Here is a 22,413-nt window from a genome sequence, read left to right as displayed (position 1 = left end):
TTTACTTCTACTTCAGCAGAAATGAAGTATTATAAATCACGTTCCCATACATACATAGTCTATTTCTGGACAACATCTTCAACAAATGGTGCTGATCAAACTGGACAGCTGTATATAAAAGAATGAAAATAGATCCATATCTATCACCCTACACAACTCAACTCCAAATGGATCAAAGGACTGCAACATAAGACCAGTTACCCTGAAACTGATACTTTTAGAAGAGAAGTGGAGAACAGTCTTGAACTCACTGCCAAAGGAAAAGAGGAAACTAATAGCACAGGCACTAAGAACAACAATTAATGAATGGACCTCATGAAGCTACAAAGCTTGTTTACACCAAAGACACCAATATCCAGGCAAAGCGGCAGCCTACAGAATGGAAAAGACCTTTATCAACTATATATCTGAAAGAGGGTTAGCATCTGGAATAAACAAAGAAAACTGAATACCATGAAAACAAATAACTCAATAAAATACAGAACTGAGAATTCTCAAACAATGAAACACAATGGCTGAGAAACACTTTTAAAATGTTCAACATCCTTAGCCATCAGTGAAATGCAAATTATAAATACTTTGACATTTCATCTAACCCCAGTCAGAATGGCAAAGACCAATAAATAAATGACAGCACTTATTCACTGCTGATGGGAGCATAAACTTGTGTGGCTACTATGGAAATCAGGGTGGTGGCTCCTCAGGAAGGTGGGAATCAATCTACCTCAAGATCCAGCTATCCCACTCTTGGCATATACCCAAAGGACTCCACATCCTACCACAGAGACACCTGCTCATCCATGTTTAGTGCCGCTCTGTTAATAATAGCCAGAAACTAGAAATAGCATAGATGTTCAGCAACTGATGAATAGATAATGAAAATATAATTATTTACACAATCTGCAGGTAAATGGATGGAGCTAGAAACCATCATCCTGAGTGAGGTAACCCAGACCTAGGAGAGGCAATATTACAAGTTTACTCCATAGAAAACCTTTCTTAGCTTTCAATATTTGTATTATAATCCAAAAACCAGAGAGATTAGGTATACAGTAAAGGACTAGACGGTAGGACAGCATCTCTCAAAGAAAGGGAAACAGAATAATATATTGTTATGGCAAGACAACAGAGAAACTAGGATAGGAGGACTAAACAAGGGGAATATGGTGAAAAAAGGTGATATTGGGAAGGGGCAACTAACACTAAAGGCCACCTGTAACACCATAGGAAAACTTACTACTACTGAGGTTTTCACACACACGCACACACACACACACACACACACACACACACACACACACACACACGGGGCGGGGGTAGAGGGGGGGTGGGGTGGGGAATCTAAATGTAGAATGGAGTCAACAACTAGTCAGGGAGATGATGTCCCAACTAGATAGCTTATGCAATCTAGTAAATCCTGCAATGCCAGGAATGGGTTACATCTTGATTCACTGACCAAAGGGGCCAAACATCACAGGCTATTGCCAAGGCTACTGGTTGATCTCTACAACTTGGAGGTAAGGTCCTACTGCTAAAGACAACACTTATATTTACATCATCAAAGTCAGAGAACTTGGTCCCTAACTAGAAGTTTCACCCCCATTGGCTAGCACTGATGACACTAGAAGGTATTCTGCATGCTACTGGGTGAGAAGAGTAATTGTCAATCTCACTCATGTACTAACTCATGTCTATAAGAATGACTGTCCTGCAAAGTATACTAGTGTAATAGCAGCACAAATGTTACAGGACTAACCCATCGCTTATTGCTTAGACTCAAGGACCACTTCCTTAGATAGAACTCACCTACCACTGCCTAAGTGATCAAGAACCTGAGATCAGACAGGTCATGAGTCTAGGGGAAAACCTAATACTATTATTCTTCTAGAATAGTATAGCAATAAAATGAACTCCTAATGACATATGGCTACACCCACAGATCAAAGCACCACTCGACCCACATCAGAAAAGCTTCCTGTAGTAAGTAAGAATTAACACAAACCCCACACCTGGTTACTCTATAGAACGTGCTTTGAAGCACTATGTCCTAAATAGTATGTCTTCATCAAAGCCCTCAAGGATCAGGGAGCTATGAGGAAAAGGAGACAGAAAAACTATAAGAGCCAGAGGTGATGGATGATTCCAAGGAAACACAGGGTCTTCCAGACATAGCAGGACTGATGCACACATCAACTCAGACTGCGCCAGCGTCCAAAACCCACAAAAGGTCAAGCCAAAGGAGGTTCCACCACCAAGAGGGGGATGTAAACTCTGGGTCCCAAGAAGTTATATGCAGTTGATACCCACTGGCAAAAGGAAAATCATTTTTGCCCAGCAAAGTGTCACTGGGACTCACTTCCTCACTTCAGCGTATGCCCTACATCCAGGAGTAGCCAGCAGCAACAACAAAACCTCAATGGTATTATTATGGGGTGTGTGTGTGTGCGTGTGTGTGTGTGTGTGTGTGTGTGTGTGTGTGTGTGTGTGCACGTGCGCGCGCGCGGCACATGCATGTTTTCTATGTATGATTCTGTTCTTTATTCTTGAAAAGGAATATAAAGTTGGGTGGGTAGGGAGTTAGGGAAAATCTGGGAGGGACTGAGAGGGGGAAAACAATCAAAATACACTTCATGAAAAAACATTTTTCAATTAAAAGACAGGGGAAAGAATACTTGTCTAGCACTTGTGGGAACCTTGATTCATTTGGGGAAGGGGACTGTAGGTTGGCCAATAGACTCAGTAACTTGAGTAATTCAGCTCAGTAATTGTAAAGTACTTAGAATACACTATTATGAGAGTGAATAGTTAGTGAAATATCAAGTATGAGCCTAAGTTGTTATTTCAGAAAATCTAGAAACAAATAGAGGAAACTCACAAGCAAGCTGCCCTGGAGTTTGTTTTCTAAATACAGTCCCTGAGGCTGAGAGAATGGCTCAGTAGGTAAAGTGCTTGCTGCACAAACAATAAGGCTTTGAGTTCAGTTCTCCAACACACATGTACAAACCCTGAGATGGGAGCACATGCCCATAACCTACCACTGGGAAGACAGACAGGGGCACTGAGGGCTTGCTTGCCTGCTAGCCTAAAAGCCAATGAGCTAGCAGCTCAGTGAGAAGACCCTTCTCACACTGGGGAGTGACTCAGCAGTTGTTTTTCTTGCACAGCAGGCTGGTTTGGTTCCCAGCAACTGCACAGCAGATAACCTCTTCTGGCCTCCAAAAGCACTACACAGCCGTGGTTCACAGACATTCCTGCAGACAAGCCACCCACACATACAAAATAAAAATAAAAATAAACCTTCAAAACAAGTTTTTCTAAATAGAATTTGACACCAAACTCTCTCTACCAGACCCCCAACCCCCCCAAAAAAAGGTTACCCCAGGTAAGTTTCCTTTACAATGAACTACAGTGAACACCAAGACAAATGGCTGCTTATGGCAGGATATCTACACCAACCCATTTAAGGCTCAGAAAACATAGCAGAAGAGAGGATAGAAAGAATCCATGAGCTGGAAGATAGAGATGGGCTGCAGAATACTATATTCTGGACACAACACAACCATTGTAATCACGATATCACCGCAGTTAGAGCTGCCTGTACTGGGTCTGCATGAGGCCGCCACTCTCAGCACATCAAGCACAGGTCAGAGAGGGAGTCCTAACAGGCCCTGATGAATCACTGGATGTCAGTGAATTCAATGGCAGAATTTACCAGTCATTGGCTTCACTTCTGTTCCCACAGGTGAACCCATTAGGTTCCAACCATAGTTTGATCCAATGGTCACACAGATGGCACCTGGTTAAACTCAGTTGTTCACAAACAAAACATGAAGACATGAATGTGAAGGAATGAGAGTAACTAGAATACATACATACAACTATCAAAAGAAAAAGACATATACATATATATAAGAAAATAGTGCAGCAGAAGATACTTGTTACTGACTTCAAGTGTGCACGCCTACACACATGCATATAGTACACATGTTACAAAATGCAATATACACATTAACAACCTCACCAACAGAGAAGAGTCAGTGGAGGTAAGAGAGCTTACAAGAGGTTGGATCCTCTGATAATATGTAAGATTAGCCTCGGGAAAGCAAACAACTAGCATTAAATACAAAGACAACAACATTCAAATGGAAGACTGAATTATTACCATACAAATAATCAGACTAAGTATGAAAACATATCCTGGTTATATAATTTGCTCTTTGATTTCTCAGCAAAAAGCCTCAAAAATCTTGGACTTTCCAAAAGACGGTGATCGCTGATAGTAAGTAGTTCTTTAATGACTCTTAGATGGCATCACCTAGCCACTTAAACACCAAACAAGATCAACTACATAACTTAAATATGGGAATACTGGATTGACCAATTTTGAGAAAGGAAAAAAGGCTGGAGATTTGGCTCAGTTTTGGTCAATGGCAGAATCAAGCAGCCCAGGTAATGAAATCTGAATTAAGACCCTTGCTATTCTGAAGCACATGGAGCTTCCTAGCTGGTGAACAAACTGAATTGCAAAAGTAAAATTTAAAAGAGAAACAAAAGAATTGATCATCTAGTATTTTTAAAAAGAGACCACAACGGTTGGAGAGATGGCTCAGTGGTTAAGAGCACTGACTGCACTTCCAGAGGTCCTGAGTTCAATTCCCACCACCACATGGAGGTTCACAACCATCTGTAATGGGATTCAATGTTCTCTTCTGGTGTGTTGAAGACAGCAACAGTGTACTAGCACAAAATGGGGGGGGGGGCAAAAAACGAACTCTACACATTACTCTTCTGAGAGTTTTCCATCTAACTGGAGAGAAAAATATATGGAATAGTAGGTCATATTAAAGTTCTAACAAACACCCAAACTAAGCTCCCCGAGGCTAGCTAATAAAATCAGAAACAGAGATTAGTGGATAAACACTGGATTTCCCATATTTTCCAAAGACATACAAAGGTCTCTGTGAAACAGTGTATCTCAGTCTGTGGCCATTATTTCATGTGCAGTAATTTTCAGAACAGATTTACAAGATGAATAAATAATATATCTAATAATTAAGGAAAGCTAATTTGGTATGCAGATATGATTCAACTTCAGTTAAGAATTTTGCTAAGGCAATGACTTAATAACTTGCACATAAATTTGTAGCATCTCCATGACAGAGAATGAAATACATCATCCAAAAAAATGAAGTGCCATGATGAAACTGGCTAACAATAAGCATGAGAAATGTTCGAAGCTAACAAAAATGAAAAATAAGTCTGCTGCAGCACACGGTAGAGAATCACGAAAAGATGGCACCTTTCTAAAAGGAATTCTCAGTGACAAACCATGACAGGCCTAGTCAAGATTCTTGTAGGTGTGCTTTTAAAACACACACAGGCAGGCAGGCAGGCAGGCATGCACACACACAAACCATTAAGTCTCAAAACTGTATTTCTTCCTCTAAATACACCTTAATTTGAATGAAGGAAGACAAAATTCTGGGAGTAATAATATAGAAACCAAGGAAAGCTGGTAAGTAAGAGACTAAAGTTGCAGAGAGAGAATGGTGCCTAATAACCCCTTCTATTAATTAAGGAAAAGGATAAGCAGAAATATAACCAAAACTTAGAGACAAAGCAATAGGTGTGGTGAGCACAGCGGAGCCCTTTCTTAGCATGTGTGAGGCCTGGGCTTTGATCCTCAGCACAACAAAAAGGAGATTCCTTAGCTGAAAGCAAACAGATGGCCTTCTGACCTATCTACCTAGAAATCAAATGCCCAGTAATAACGAGCAAAATAAGTAATACTAATACAACTGAGAAATCATTGAATAGTTAATTAACAGTATAAAAGAAACCATAAAAATATCAAACTTAAAAGGAAAAAAATAGCCACTATCAATTCATCCATGCACAATAATTACTAGCAGAAATTTTGAGTTAAGAATACATACAAGTTGTTTTCAGAATCTACAAAAAAAAAAGTATGCCATATTTCCATGTATAACATAAAAAGTTTACATTATAAACTCAAGAATATCATGTTTTAAGTTCTCTCTCTTTTCTTTTTTTCTTGATGTTGTTGTTGTTGTTGCTGCTGTTGTTGTTGTGAGGGTTTTTGGAAAAGGCAGCTTTTAAGTTTACATATCTCAACATTTTAAACCAAACAACATCTAGAAATTCTTATTCCTAGGAGAAAAGGATAAAAATCTTTCCAATGTTACTTCATGTAGTGCTTTAGTAACCACCAATAAGGTGTTCCTCTTACCATGAGGTGATATGTTGGTTCTTTTTCTAAGATAACTACATAAAAGATTGTTGCTTACACACTAAGAAAGTGTCTGCATACTAACCTGGCCCAGTCCAGGCATACCTCCTCCAAGTCTAAGAAGTCTGTCCATATTTCTAGAAAACAGAAACAAAGGAAAACGTTCCTCAGCACAAAAGTGTTTACTCAATTGCTATCTATATAATTCACCTTCAGTCACTCAGTATGTCAAAAATATTGGTGGTAATTACAACACAACATCAGACTTCCTGTTAATTAACACCACATATTAATTCAAGAAGCTGTCTTCCATGCTAATTAACAGACCTTATTTTACTGCTTTGGTTTTGGGTTATCCAGAGTTTTAAAGACAAGCAATCTTAGCATACTTTCAAAACTTTGCTATCCTTAAGTTAATTATATTTTCTTATTGTTATCTAATAAAGCACCTGGATGGGGGGAAAGTGCCTAGAATGCTTATCATATGTATGATTGAATTTCCTTCAATTTGTTCAGAGTGTACAAATAAAAATCTACACTTTTAAATTAAATTTTAACATCCTCATTAGTAAGTGCTGTGCTAATTAACTTACAGCTTGTCAGTTATCATCAAAACTACATGTGAAAGACATTGTAAGTAGATTACAGATCTCTGAATTAGCATCAAAGGCTTTTTAAAAATGAATTCATTATATTAAAAGAAAATACTATAAACATAAAATGCATTAAGATAGTGTTCTAAGGACCACAATGGATACACTTCTATCAGATTTTATAGAGAGACACATCCCTTCACAGCGCTATTCTCAATCCTAATTTCAGAGTTAATGACTACAACTTTGAGATATCAGTTTATCTTCAGCATCTGGAATAACCAGAGAAGATGCTCGTAAGCATGAGATGCTCACAAAAGAAATACCACAAAGAAATGGCAGTTGTACTTGCATGGCCTCAGAACAAGGAGTCAAATTAGTCACATGAATAGCAGTGTAACTAAGCATATAAAAATGAAAACAAAGCATTTTTAACTTTAAAACTAATACTGAGCCTTAAAATTTGTCTTCTTCCTAAATGTATAATTTAGATCATCACAAATTATAATCTAAACTAACTGCTAAGAGATTAGGAATTTTGTTCAATTGGAAAGGCTGCAGACTGAAGCTCAGTAACTTACTCCATCGCTACAATTCTGTGCAATGATGTTTGCTCAATCAATTGGTGACAAACTTTATTCAAGTCTGCATACAGAAAGGCACACAAATGATAAAGACATGGACAGCACAGTGGTTGATGTACCCTTCACCTATATCAAGAAACCACATGAAAGACCTCTCGAGCCCCCTTCCAGGCTCTACCCTCCGGGCAGGTGGGATTCTGGCTTCTAACAGTACAAAATAGTTCTGCTGCTTTCAAATTGAATAAAAACAGAATCATTGATTATTGGGGGGGGTGGTCTTTTTCTTTCACAAAACATGTTTATGAGATTCACAACAGATGAATTCATCTGTACAAATGAAAAGGCAAGAAAATTTGGTGTTTGAGACAAAATCTAATCTTCACAACCATACTTAACTGCCTAATTATAATTACAAATAACATATCCATCAAGTTCCTCAACTCAGTCACTCAATACAAATCTTTTAAGATAACCCCGTGTATTTTAAAATTGTTTAATTTAAAATTATTTTAAAATTGTTTAATTGTTTAATTTAAAATTGTTTAATTTAAGATTGTTTTCTCTAAAATATTTCTAAAGAAGAAAAATTCTTTTGGACCGTTTCAAGTTCACAAAACTAAAGAATCAATGGAGGTGACAACATACACTTCGGAATACACATACATATATGTATATATCCATACATTCATTCTAGGCCAAAGTCGACTCCCAGCTGTGTTAGTTTATCTACTTTCCCTGTGCTGTCTCTGCTGACATCACTCAGACTCCAGATGCTGTGAATATACATGAGCGATGTGGGGAGCAGAGGGAAAGAAAATCTGGCAGGTCAAATTTGTGTTTTTCACAAAATTAGATGTCTGAGCAAACAGGAAAAGATATTTAACAAATTAAAACACTTAAGATGAACACATTTTATAAAAATACTAACATTTGGAAATGAAATATATTGATAAATATTCCAAATCACCCAACTTTGTAAAATCTGGTTATCACACATATTCATAATTTGATGCCTGTTAAAAAATGATACATTTACATAGTATCTACCATATCCTAAAACAACAGTTAAGAATAAAATACATTCTTAAACCTCACCTGTTCAGTAACTGCAATTCTTATGGAGTTAAGCTTCAATTTGTTGAATTTGACAAATTTCTTATTAACTCCAATTCTTGCTAATTCTGGCAGATACAATTTTCCACAAGCAGTTTTTTTTTTCTCTCTCTCTCCCTAAAAAAGAAAGGTATTTAATTATTTTGAGAATTGAGAGCACTATATTACTCCCCCCAAAAAAGCAGCAAAATCCTGCAAATGAAATAGAAGTCACCATTCCCCCAATGCTGAAGACTGGACTCAGGGTAGCACCCATGCCAGGCACACACTCTTACATCATCAGCTCTAAACCAAGTTTTAATAATTATCTCTTGAAAGCATAGACTTATTTATCACCCAAGCACATGTTATGCATCAAGATTACTCTGCTACACTGTGATTAAGAATTGTGCTTTCTCTACTGACTTTGAAGACTAACATTTTATAACTCTCATTACTCCTTGAGGTCTCTTAAGAATAATATTTACTTATATTTTTTAAAAAAAATCAAATTATTATATAATAGTATAGGTTCAATGCAAATTTCTATACTTATGCATACAGGACCCTACTAGTGTTATTTTTCTTTTATCTAGAAAACTTGACCACTATGATCCCCACAATTAGTTCATCACTTAATTATTTACAAATATACTGAAGATAATAACATGCAAGATGCTAAGAGTTGTATAAAATGTACAAAATGATAGTGTTATATCAACACTCTCATCCTTTAATTACTACTGTGTTGCCCAAAGCATTATTTTTCAAAAAGATGCTGGACACCCTGAGTTTGAAGTCACTCTAACATAGTGAAATTCTGTCAAAAACCACAACAAAACACTATTACTCTCTCTACTTTTCTCCTTCCCTCTCTGAACACACTTCAGAATTTAGAACTTTAGATTTTCCACCCATAATCGCAAAGGGATAAACACTGAGGGAAAGGAGTTTCATTTTATTTGCAGATCACAAGTGAATGCAAAGTGGCAAACAACTTTGTCTCTGATAAGAGTAAATTTCAGGCCCTGGATCAGAAATATTAAGTCTGGCATTGCTGACATTCAGAACCATGCGGGGGCTGACCAGTGTATAACAGAGTGTTTAGCACTATCTTTGACCTCTATACATTATATGTTAGCAGAAATAACTAACTTGTGACAATAAAAAATTTCTCCAAATATTGCTAAATGTCCCTTGGAGGGCAAAATCATTCTCAATTGAGAAGCATTTCTATAAAGATAATCTAAGACTATGCATCTTGAGACAACAATATCCTTACTTATTGAACTTATGAACCAAGGAGTTCTGGAAACAATTTGGCAGTTGTTGAAAAATTTAAACACAGAATTACTAACTATATGGTTCACCAAATCCATTCTTTGAAATATGCTACAAAATATTTAAGACATGTCTTTAATGCAAGACACATACATGCATGTGTGTAGTGGTGGGATTCACAATACTCAAAATATGGAAATAGTCCAAATGCCCATCACATGATGAATAAACAAATTCCATCATATATACATACAATAGAATGTGGCTATAAAAAGGAACATAGTTATGACACATGTATGTTACCATTTGGCTGACCCTGAAAACAGGAAATAGTATGTAAAGGCTGGAAATGTAGCCCAGCCAGAGTGCTTGCCTAGGTGTATAAAAAGATCTCAGTTCAATCCCTAGCACAAGAAGGAAGGAAAGAAGGAAGGATGGGAGGGAGAAAGGGTGAGAGGAAGGGATGAAGTAGTAGGAAGTCAGGTCTAAAAGGTAACATGTGTACTGGTTTTAACTTCCTAGCTGACACAGCCTAGAATCACTTGAGAAGAGTTTGAATAAGAGATTGTCTACATCAGGTTAGCCTGTGGGGGGACTGTCTTGATTGCCTTTATTTATATGGAAAGACACAGCCAGAAATTGGTGATACCATTACCTGGTTTGGGACCCTAGACTGTGCAAGAATAGAGAAAACTGAGTACTAGGCATACCCTCACTCCTTACTCTGTTACTAACTGTGGACGTAAAGGGTCTACCTGCTTCAAATTCCTATGCTGACTTCTCCAAAATGACGACAGACAACTGACTAGATTTGTAAGACAACAGTAATTCATTTCTCCCATAAGTTGCTTTTGTCAGGGTGCTTTTATAACAGCAACAGAGACATCATGTGAGTCATTATAAGTAAAAAATATAATGACCTGCTAGATGAAATGTAGACAATTGAACTGGTTGCACCAGTTTGGACTTCTCATCAGTGTGTGCGGTCATTATGCTAGTCATTCGTTTAGAGTAGCTATACTTTGTTGTTTCTCTGGTGGCTAAAGTGATTGCAATTTTTAAAAATAGCTATTGACCATTTGGGTTTCTTCTTTTAAGAAACACTTTGTTCGACTCATTAGCCCATTTGTTGAATGGCAGCTTTTTCTTATTTATGTGTGTGTACATCATTTGTGTGGGGAGGTGTGGTTTTAAATTTTTGATATTTAATTTATGTATTCTAGATATTAACCACTCTGTCTGAAGTATAGCTGGCAAAGATTTTTCTCTAATTCTGCAGGCTGTCTGTTCACTCTGTTAAGTTTTGGGTTTTTTTTCTTCCCCTATATAAAAGCTTTTTGATTTCATGTAATCCAATTTGTCGATTCTAATGGGTATTTATACATCTAAAAATAAAATGTTTTACAACTGAGGCAAATATAATGGCCCTCCTCCACTCAACAAAATTATGAGCTATCATATTCTTCAAAGTTTTACAAGTGGGAAGATGAAAAGCTCTAGAAATGGTTGGTAATAATACGGTGATTCAACAAAGCAAATATACTAAACACTTCAAACACTTCAGAACTACATACCAAAAAGTTAAAATGATACATTTTACCAGGTCTATTTTATACCACACCCCACCCCAAGACACACACACGCGCGCACGCACACACGCACACACACACACGCACACACACACGCACACACACACACACGCACACAACACAACACAACAAAACAAAAAAAACCAGAGTCTACTACAAGTGTACCTGTATTTCAGGATTTTTTGGCAGTCTTGAGGATTGAACCCATTGAACCTAGAACTCTGTCCATGCTAGGTAAGCATTCTATTACTGAACTCCAGTTCCTATTGAGGTATTTAAAATACAGAATTCACCTTCACAAGAGACATATATTCCAGGTTCATGCATGGAATAGTGAGCAGTTAGCTACACTCAAAGGACGTTGCTTCATCTGAGTTACCTATACTCTCAAAATCAGAAAAATACAGAATATGCTACACATACAACTCACATCTCAAATTTAATTTTCACAATCTTTATTTCATATAGTTATTAAAGGTGCAAAAAACAAAAACAGCCCAGGGGCTAGGGATAAATGATGACAACTACTTTCCTTAGCATATGGGGGTCGATGCTGTCATCCTGCAGCAAGAGCCAGGAAGGCAGCACTGCCTCTAACACTCACTCTTCACTCAATTACCTCTCCTCAACTTTCTCATCCACAAAGAATAAGAGAACGTCTGTTTCACACAGCTGTTTAGAAGAAATCAATGCACATAGAAAAACCACAATGCACATTTAACATAACCACAGGCATAAAACAAACAATGGATGCTACCTCTATAATCAGCACTCACCATCTTAGAATAGTCACCACTTAGAGGGCCTCAGAACACCAGGTACACTCACAAAAATAAATCTATCATATCAGAGACAGGGACATATATGTTCAGAATTTAGCAAAAATGTTCACAAGTTAAACTGTACACAGTAACATAAAAGAGATGTGAGGGTTTTGCTGTTATTGTTTTGGAGAGTGTTTTTTTTGGGGGGGTGGGGTTAGAGACAAGGTTTCACTGTGTAGTCCTGGCTGTCCTGGATCTCACTCTGTTGACCAGGCTAAGCCTCAAACTCACAAAGATCTGCCTGCCTCCCAAGTCATGAGCCACAACCATCTGGCTAAAAGAGAACACCTTCAATTCTCAGAAACAGAAGCAATGTAAAAGGTTTCTAGATCAAAACTAAGTTTCCACCTATCAAAAAACCGAAGATTTAAGAACCCACTCATAATAGATTCACTTTGATATTTTCTCTAATATATTTTATTTTGATCTGTGCATTTTGCCTGCATGCATGTATGCACACCACTTGAATGCCTGGTGCCCCTTGAGGTCCAGAAAAGGGTGCCAGATCCTCTGGAACAGTTGTGCAAACATTTGTGTGTGGTCCTGTGGGTGCTGGGAGCTGAACCTGAGTCCTCTGAAAGAACAAGGGCTGTTAAGCACTGAGCCCTCTCTCTCTCTACCCCTGATATAACTTCTCTTAACACATTTCTTACCACAATATGAAGTGTTTTACATAACCAGGATGACATCACATAGACACAAATACTCAGAACCCTTATTAGCAAAGTGTATAAAGCAAGTATCTACTTAAAGGTTGATGGCTTGCCACTTAATCTCTCAGGGTAGTATTTGACCAGAATGTGATTATTTTTAGATTATGTTCATGTTAGCTTTAAATCAGTTCTCAAATATTTATAGGCACTATACAGAACAATGGCTACCACAAAAGCAGATCTTTCAAAGTGGAATTAGTCTGGATTTTTCTAACTTTCAACTTTTCCTAGGGATACTAACATATCAAAAATGCCTAAACTTCATTTAAAATCATGAAGCATTAAGTCATTCAGGCTTCACGTTGTGTCTCCTACTTCACTGGTTTACTCCCCACTCCTCTATGTAAATATTAATACTCTCAAACTAACAGTAAAATATTTCAAACAACTCCAGATTTGGGATCTCACTATATTTCTACATTCAATTCCTCTATTTTCTGACTTGTGGAAGACAGGAACTTTTTTCCTACTTTTTCCAGTACAATCAGAACGAGAGATAATACTAAATACTAATTCTTTAAGTAGGATTTTGTTCCCACTTTTTGGTTTTTTTGGGACAGGGTCTCACCAGCCAGGACCTTGTTATAGATGGGCTGGCCTCATTCTTGCAGCAACCCTACCACTTCTGTCTTGGGAGTACTGGAATTACAACATTTTAAAAGCAAGTGAAGGGCTTGCTGAGTAGCCTGGTGTCTTAGTTTGAGCCCCAGAGCCCAAAAGGTTGAAGTGCTGAACTGACTTCTGGAGGCTGTCAGACTGTCTCTTCTCTCCTCCTCCAACCCACTGTGTCTGTCTGTCTCCACCCGTGTCTGTCTCCCTCTCCTCCCCCACAAACACCAATCAAGAAACCGGTATTTTAAAAATTAAAAACCCACTCCAACTTCCATGTACAAGACTAAGAATTTAGTCTTGGAATATAGCTATCTACCACACTGTCACTAATTACAACATCTAAGCAAAATATTTGCTAAGTACTACCATACAGAAAGACAGTAATATAAAGTAAAAATGCCTCTAGGATCAATCAACTTAGATTTGAATCCTGACTTCACCATCTACCCACTGTTCTAGGTAGAAGAAGATATTTTGTTCTGGAGCTAGATGCTAAAGTTCACCTACAAAACACACAGCCCTGCTAAGTCTGTTGCCCCAATACATCCAAAATGTCAGACAGAGCCTGGACGGACTATCCTAGATACTAATCAACACTGCCACTGTGCATTACCGCATGAAACCATCACTACGGTTACAGCCCTCTTAAAACTGATAAAACCATTCAACCAAATGTTTTTTTTTTTTTTTTTTTTTTTTGGCAGCTGAGAATACCAAACTGTCACAAAGCAAAGTATGGATTCTCCAGTAAGAGCAGCAACCCTACAATAAACTCATCCCAAGGGACCTGGTGTGTGTACTCAGGTAAGGCTTTCATAGGTAGACCCGAACCATCACGAAAACACTGTTGAAACACTGAAAACCAAAAAGGCCCAACTGCTTCCTGTTCCCGATTTTCACACAAATGAACCTAGGTACTAGGTATAGGGTTTACATGGCAAGTATGAAAAGATGACTCCGGTCCTTGAGGTTAAACTCTAGCTTTCTAACTAGACTAACAATGCTTTATTATCAAAGGTCTTAGCGGGTGGGATGGACGTCCCAAATCTAATAAAGGAGACCAAAGTAAAAGATCATAAGTTGTTCTTTTGACAAGATTTAACTTTGTTTTGGACAAAGTCAAGACAACTTTCAGCTCTTGTTGTTAACCATCTCTACTACGCACTTCATGTGAGTTACTGGCATTCCTTTAATTGTGTGGTGGGGGTGTCTACACATTAGCACAGGCATCTGAGAGCATCTGCAGAGCTGAAGTTACAAGCCACTGTGAGCCACTGGATGAGGGTGCTGGGAACAGAACCTGGGTGCTCTGCAAGGGCAGCACACCTTCTTTACCACTGAGCGCTCTCTCAAGCCCTACGCAATAAAATCAAACATTAAAAACGAACCACTTATCGAGCCAACATGGCAAGACGGGCACCATTATATTATCTTCATTGACAATCTGTCCAGTTTCTAACTTCAACCTAAGCACTTGTCCTGTTGCCTTACTTACACTAAGTTTGCAGCACTGCAACAGACTTTTAGGCTGCGTATTGATGCACATACCTACGGCAGGAAGATCACAACGGTCAGTCTGGGCTGTGTAGGGAGAAGCCATCTCAAAAACATACAAACAGAAAAGCAGAACCACCGCCACAAAAAACCCCAGGGCTACTTTCAATCAAAGTTAGAGAACAAGGTTAGAGAACATCTGTCCCTGCCTGACCTATAATCAGTTACACAGACCAGGCCAGCCTCAAACCTCCAGATTTCCCCCGACCTTTTCCTCCCCATACTGAGAACTGTATTTCTTCGCTAATTTTTAAGGCCTTTTATATTAAACCTTTACTAGTGTTTGGGGAGTGTGTGTGTGTGTGTGTGTGTGTTTGTTGCTGTTGTTGTGAGACAGGATCTCACTATATGGCCCTGACTGGCCTAGAACTCATTTTGTAGTTCCGGCTGGTCTTCAACTCAGAGATCAGCCTGCCTCTGCCTCCTGAGTTGTGGGATTAAAAGTGTTCACCACTGTCTTGGAGTTTCTATTGCTGTGAAGAGATGCTATGACCACAGCAACTCTTATTGAAAACATTTCATTGGGGCTGGCCTACAGGTTCGTTATCATGGTGGGAAGCATGACGGCACTCAGGCAGACATGGTGCTGAAGAGTTCTACAGCTTGATCCACATGCAGCAGGAGACTGTGTGCCACTTCTGTGCATAGGACACCCAGACCAAAGTGACCCACTTCCTCCAGCAAAGCCACACCTAACAGAACCACTCCCTCATGGGCCTATGGGGGCCAATTACAAACTACCACGGCCACGAGGTCGAACTTGGTTGTCATTTTAACTTTTTTTTTTCCACTCTGTGCTAAAGTGGGATTAAGAGCCTTTAACTACAACACTTGGAAAACTGAGGCAGGATTGTAGAAGTTTAAGGCCAGTCTGGTGTACATAATTAATTTTAGACCAAGCAGAGATGCTGAGTAAGAGCCGATCCCCAAATTAGTAAGTAAACAGTCACAAAATTCCTTAAGACTCCTTTGAAATGCTGGCATTAATTCTTTGACAGACACTGAGCTCGACTCACAGGAAAACTGAGTTCCAATAACCTACAGCAGCGGTAGCTCATTTCTACTTTACTCAAAAATGGAAATGGAATCAATTCACAGACCAGTACTCAAGTGGAGCAATACGGCAGTAATGGTACAGCAGGAATAATGAAACTTTAGTCTGAAAACATTCAGGATTGAAAGTAATGCTTCTCTGAAGGTTTTAAAGCCAGTGAGTCAAACAATTATGCGAGCATGCACTCTCCTGAAATTCGGTCCATCCTCTCTCCTTTTCTTCCCTAAACTGTAAGTTCTCCAACGAAGGAGGAACTAAAGACAAACACAAGTAGACCATAAACAGGGTTCTGCCAGTTGATAGGCTAAAGGTTGCCTATCTAGGGGGATGCAGAAACGTTTGCAAGGAGATGACATCCAGACCTAAACCAGTGAGAGACCCAGAGGTGAGGGGAAAGACCAAGGGGCCCGCGCTCCCCATCATGCCCCGGACTCCACCGGCAACCTGGCTGGGCAACGTGACTCAGGAAAGCCCAGGGCTTGCGGCGGCCTAGCGAGTTAGGCTTCCGGACGTCCCAGGCCCGCCTCGGGGCTCGGCTGAGGCCTTCTGAAAAGAGGTCGCAGTCTGCACCCTACCTGGCCTAGTGGCGACGCGGCGGCGAGGGCAGCGCCTCACAATCAACAAGGACCTGGCTCGGAGACACAGCGATGAATCAGCCCGATTCCATTCAAAAGAGTCGCCCAGGCCTCTGCTGAGAAGTACTTCCGGGTTCCCGACTCTCCTTCGGCTTCCTTTCCTCTACCGCCAATTGGAATCCGCCGGGGAGTGAAGCCGGCTGAGGGGCGGGAGGGGAGCTCAGGGCGCACGCGCGGGCCGGCGCTGGTCCCAGTCCCCGGGAGGCGGAAGTCAGGAAAGCTGCTCCGCCCTCCTGACTTTCTCACCGGACCAATCCTACTCCATGAGGTCTCCCTGTTTTGGAAATTTTTGGAGGTGTCAGCGTTGTGGAGCTCAGAATCTCCTTGGTTCTATCCTTCGCCTTTGAAGCCTTCCTCAAAAAGTAAAAACTTGAATTAAGGTTGTCTTGGTCACTCGAAAGGCAAAAATGAAAGGGGGGAAGGGGAGATGGTTAGAGATAAACAAGCTCTTTCCATATCCAAGTTTACCCCTTCTTGCCTTCACTGCCTAAAAAGGGTTATAGAGCTCAAGGAAATCGACGTTTTTACAGTGTTCCTGCCTCTTATTTTAGCTGTTTCCCTATGCATTGAAAAATACTTCTCTGCATAATTATCAATAAAAGACCTTTTATCTTTGCTCTGTGTTAGATTTTCAAAACAAAGTTACTCCAAAAATTAACTGACAAGTTTATATCACACCAGAGGACTAGATATAATCTCCATTTAGGTCACTCAACATGTTTATGTTACGACTCCCAGTTTCTCAACGCATCTTTAAAGCGTTTCAAATAAAAAAAAAAAAAATTCCTGAATCAAACATCCTAATGGAACTACTGAATAGTAGAAGAGAACAGATTACAAAATCATTCCCCTTTAGTAAAGCTCACAAGGAATATGATTATAACTCACAAATATACGGTTGTGATTGTATATGCTTGCCCCAGGGAGGGGCACTGTTAGAATGTGTTGCCCTTTTGGAGTAGGTAGTAGTGTCACTGTGGGTGTGGGCTTTAAGACCCTCATCATGGCTGCCTGGAAGTCAGTATTATGCTAGCAGCCTTCAGATGAAAATGCAGAACTCTCAGCTATTCCTGCACCATGCCTGCCTAGACACTGCCCTGCTCCCACCTTGATGTTAATGGACTGAACCTCTGAACCCGTAAGCCAGCCTCAATTAAATGTTATCTTTATAAGAGTTGTCTTGGTCATGGTGTCTGTTCACATCATAAAACCCTAAGACAATGGTTAAAACTTACCGGCCTGGAAACTAAGCACTCTTGCTTTTGCTGTTCTTCCGGAAGACCCTAGTTCATTTTCCAGCAACCACAATGGGCTGCTTACATACAACTGCTTGTAACTTCATCTTCAGAGGATTCAATGACCACTTCTGTTCTCCCAAGAGCACCCCACCCTCACATGCATACATAAACATACACATTTTAAAATAATGATTTGGAGGCTGGAGAGATGGCTCAGCAGTTAAGACCACCGACTGCTCTTCCAGAGGTCCTGAGTTCAAGTCCCAGCAACCACATTACAACCATCTGTAATAGGATCCAGTGCCCTCTTCTGGTACTTCTGAAGACAGCTACAGTGTACACATATAAATAAAATAAATAAATAAAGTAAAAAAAAAAAACAATGTTTGTATTAATTCTCAGAGAATTAATAAACATTAATTTAAACATATCCACTTTTCAGCTCATTCTATAGCCCCTCTCTCAAACCTTCCTTCTCTTCCCGCCCAACTTGGAAACATTCCTTCCCATCTAGTACAGTTTATGTTGTTCATCTAGTCTTGGGAATGTGGTTGACCTACCAGGGAGTCACATAATAAAAGAAAATTATCTCTTCCTCTCCCTTTCCTTTGCTAGTGGTGGGATCTGATACCCACCTTTCCACCGCTGTGCTGGGATTTCGTCTGGCTTCTGCTTGCTTAGATCTTATGCATGTTCTTACATCACTATGAGTTCTTATGTGCAATCGTGTCTAGAAAATGGTTCTTTTGATCCACGACCTCTGCGTCTGGCAATCTCTCCATCTACTCTTCTAAAAAGATCCCTGAGCCTTGGAGGAAGGGGTAAGATATAAATGTATGATTGAAGGCTAAGCATTCCACAGACTCCTATTCCCTGTGCTTTGTCTAACTGAGAGGCTCTGTGTTAATTGACATCTACTACAAGAAGCATCTCTGATGAAGGTTGAAATATGCTCTGATCCATGCTATGTATTAGAAGTCATTTCAATACTATGTCCATTCATTTGGCAGAATAACAGGATTGAGCTCTTTCTTAAGGCCTATGACCTATCTAGACACAGTTCTCGGCCCCTTTAACAGTCCCATCTAATGGAACAGACCTTAGATACAATCAGAAAGTGTTGGTTACTCTCATAACATCTGTGTCACTATTGCGTCAGTTGACATATCTTGTCAGGCCAATTGTTTCTGTAGTTTGCAGAGTTCAGGACTAGGTGAGACTGATGATTATTTTTCTCTACTCGAAGCATGTGGGATGATGTCATCATGCAGGTGTAGGCAGGGACAAGATAGAACGAGGCCTATTGTTGGACAAGAAGGAAGGATGGGCAGGAGAAAAGTTTGAGGGAAGAGAAGGAGACTGGAACGGAAAGGACTGGAGACTAGAAGAGACTGGAGAGAAGCTGGGGAGAGAATATGGAGGCTGATGTTAAGATCCATTCTGTGTATTTACAGGTTGTTATGAATATTCTTAAGGAATGGATGCATATAGGGCTTTATATGTTTAGGTGGGCAATTATATCTTATCAATTGGATCAGATGTTATTGTGTTGTTGTTCTTACATGTGGAGAATTGAGTTTGGGAGAGTGTGTGGTGGCAGAGACACTGGGCTGCCACAGAGTTAGGATGTGTCTTTCTGGCAAGATATCTACCAGATACCTTGGGGTACTGCAGTGTCGGATCTAGTGGGGGTAAAAGAAAACCATTTAATATAATTTTACAATAACAGTAGCATACATTGCATCTTCTAGCACCATGAAAGTTAGCCAATAGAAATGAAGATTTCAGGTGAGTATGAGTTTGGTTTCTCTGTGTTCTTTGTGTCCAGCATGTGGACTCTTCAACAACAGGACAGGCTACCAAGTTGTAGGGAATATTCAGGCGTATGGACAATAGCCTGAAATGCTTGGGTGTTGGAACATATGACTGCATTGGCCAACAACTGAAAAAGAGGTAACACATTACTGGTTTTTATTTATTAGCATGTGGTGTCTACTTGAGGTACTACTCTGTATTGTATGGTAATACCATTAAACCTCTTTTCATGTATGTATTTGTATATATTTTAGCAAGTTTCTTAGTAGAAGGATTTTTTCAAAGATTTATTTTTATTATTTTTGTTTATGTCTGTAAGTATGTCTGTGTGAATCAATGCCACTTCTGTACAGGTGCCTTCAGAGGTCAAAAGTGGGCATTAGATCACACATAGAGTTACAGAGTAGTGAACTTTCTGACTTGGGTGTTGGAAAGGGAACTTATATTCTGGAAGAGCAATAAATATGCTTAACCACCAAGCCACCTTTCCAGTCCCTAAAACATTATTTTTAATGTGTTGAGTCTAGTGCTCAACATTACATGACGGAACCTTTTAATGTGTTCAATAAGCTAATGGAAACAACTTCTGAAGAACTAAAAGAATATAAGGGAAAAGAGTACATCAAAAATTAGTAAGAACTAAATAGCCTGAGTGTGCACACCTTTAATCTCACCACTGAAGAAGAAGAGGGGCTGGAGGAGGAGGAAGAGGAGGAGGAAGAGAAGGAAGAAGAGGTGGAGGGGGAGGAAGAAGAGGAAGAGGAGGAAGAGGAGGAAGTGGAGGGAGAAGAGAAGGAGGAGGAAGAGAAGGAAGAAGAGGTGGAGGGGAGGAGGAGGAAGAAGAAGAAGAGGAGGAAGTGGAGGGAGAAGAGAAGGAGGAGGAAGAGAAGGAAGAAGAGGTGGAGGGGGAGGAAGAAGAGGAAGAGGAGGAAGAGGAGGAAGTGGAGGGAGAAGAGAAGGAGGAGGAAGAGAAGGAAGAAGAGGTGGAGGGGAGGAGGAGGAAGAAGAAGAAGAGGAGGAAGAGGAGGAAGTGGAGGGAGAAGAGAAGGAGGAGGAAGAGAAGGAAGAAGAGGTGGAGGGGGAGGAAGAAGAGGAAGAGGAGGAAGAGGAGGAAGTGGAGGGAGAAGAGAAGGAGGAGGAAGAGAAGGAAGAAGAGGTGGAGGGAGAGGAGGAGGAAGAAGAGGAAGAGGAGGAAGTGGAGGGAGAAGAGAAGGAGGAGGAAGAAGAGGTAGAAGGGGAAGAGGAGGGAGAGGGGAGGAGGAGGGAGAGGGGAGGAGGAGGGAGAGGGGGAGAGGAGGCCAAACTCTGTTAGTTCTAGGACAGCTATGAGTTCCAGAGCTATGTAATGATACTCTGTCTCAAAAAAAAACTTAAAATTACTTTTAAAAATGACAATTATTTTAAAGATATAAGTTGTAGAATTGAAAATACATTAACAAAAGTGATAACTTTACACAACGGGTCTTGATAGCAGGTTTAAGCAAGGGAAGAAAGAAAAAGCAATTTCAGTATGGGTCATTGAAACTCTACAATTTGAAAAACAGAAAAATTAATGAAGAAATATGGAAAGCTCTTCAAAGACCTGTAGAACACATTCAAATATTAAAAACAAAAGTGACAACAGCGCCTTGGAGGTCCCAGGGATCTATGTCTTGCTTCAACAGTGTTTGGACAAAACTGACCCCGGGACTCCCTCTTTGTTAGCTTCCAGCCTTACAATCTCTTCAGTTGCAGGACCTCTTCATCATCTTTGGCTCCTAGGACCAGCCAGCACCATCTCTTCGCAGTTAGGTCCATACTCATGGGTCATCCATGACTTCTCAGATTTCTCAGGATTATTCCACCAAATTATTATCCCTGTGAACTGCCTGATCAACTTGCTCCCAGAGGCCTCTTACACCTACCTCTATGGGATACTAATTTGATCAGATGGCATAGCTCTGGTGGGTGTAAGCCACTTCTTCCTCCAATTGGGAAAGGAGAAGCCAGAGCGCACCAAGTAGCTTCTCAGGTTGTAGAACAAACGCCGGCTGTGTACTCTTCCAGGATGTGCAGAAGCCATCTCAAGATGAGTGGGGTAAAACCCAGGAAGCTACAGAGGCTGCCTAGGTTCTGGAGAAAAACCTGAATCAGGCCCTCTTGGATCTTCATTTCCTGGGTTCTGCCTGCACAGACCTTCACCACTGTGACTTCTTGGAAAACCACATCCTGAATAAGGAGTTGAAGCTTCTCAACCACCTGACCAACCTCCATTGGATGGCTGGGCCACAACCAACAGACTGGTGTGTCCCAGCCATCTCTGGGTGCATATCTCTTTGAGTGGCTCACTCTCAAGCATGACTAGAAGGCCCCCTTGCCTTCCAAGGGGCTCACTCCTCTGCATCGTACCAGCCGCCTCAGGACCTCCACCTGGATGAACCACTCAAGTCACTAGGCAACTTTCTAGTCACTCTGGAGCCCCTCCCAAGTCTTGGACCAGGTAAAAAATATAAAGCTTTTTGAAACAGAAAAAAAAGAGCAAAAGAATCCTACATCCAGGATTATTACATTTCAAAACCAGAGGAAATATTAATACATTT

The 22,413-nt window shown here is 40.1% G+C and overlaps 1 protein-coding gene across 1 annotated transcript in view; it reads right to left on the bottom strand.

The window, feature by feature from the left end:
- The window catches only part of Psmd14 (proteasome 26S subunit, non-ATPase 14), a 92,734-nt gene extending 75,871 nt beyond the window's left edge, over positions 1-16,863 (bottom strand). Inside the window, exons 1-3 of the mRNA NM_001025689.1 lie at positions 16,722-16,863; positions 8,523-8,657; positions 6,336-6,387 (exon numbers count right to left, since the gene is read on the bottom strand). Of these exons, the coding sequence (NP_001020860.1) occupies positions 6,336-6,383 (48 nt within the window). The 5' untranslated portion in view covers positions 6,384-6,387; positions 8,523-8,657; positions 16,722-16,863. The remainder of the gene's footprint in view (positions 1-6,335; positions 6,388-8,522; positions 8,658-16,721) is intronic.
- Positions 16,864-22,413: the final 5,550 nt, after the last annotated feature.

This window comes from Rattus norvegicus, chromosome 3 (genome assembly GCF_036323735.1).
Source record: "Rattus norvegicus strain BN/NHsdMcwi chromosome 3, GRCr8, whole genome shotgun sequence".
In the NCBI taxonomy this organism is placed as follows: domain Eukaryota; kingdom Metazoa; phylum Chordata; class Mammalia; order Rodentia; family Muridae; genus Rattus; species Rattus norvegicus.
This window is presented reverse-complemented; position numbering and strand designations above follow the sequence as displayed.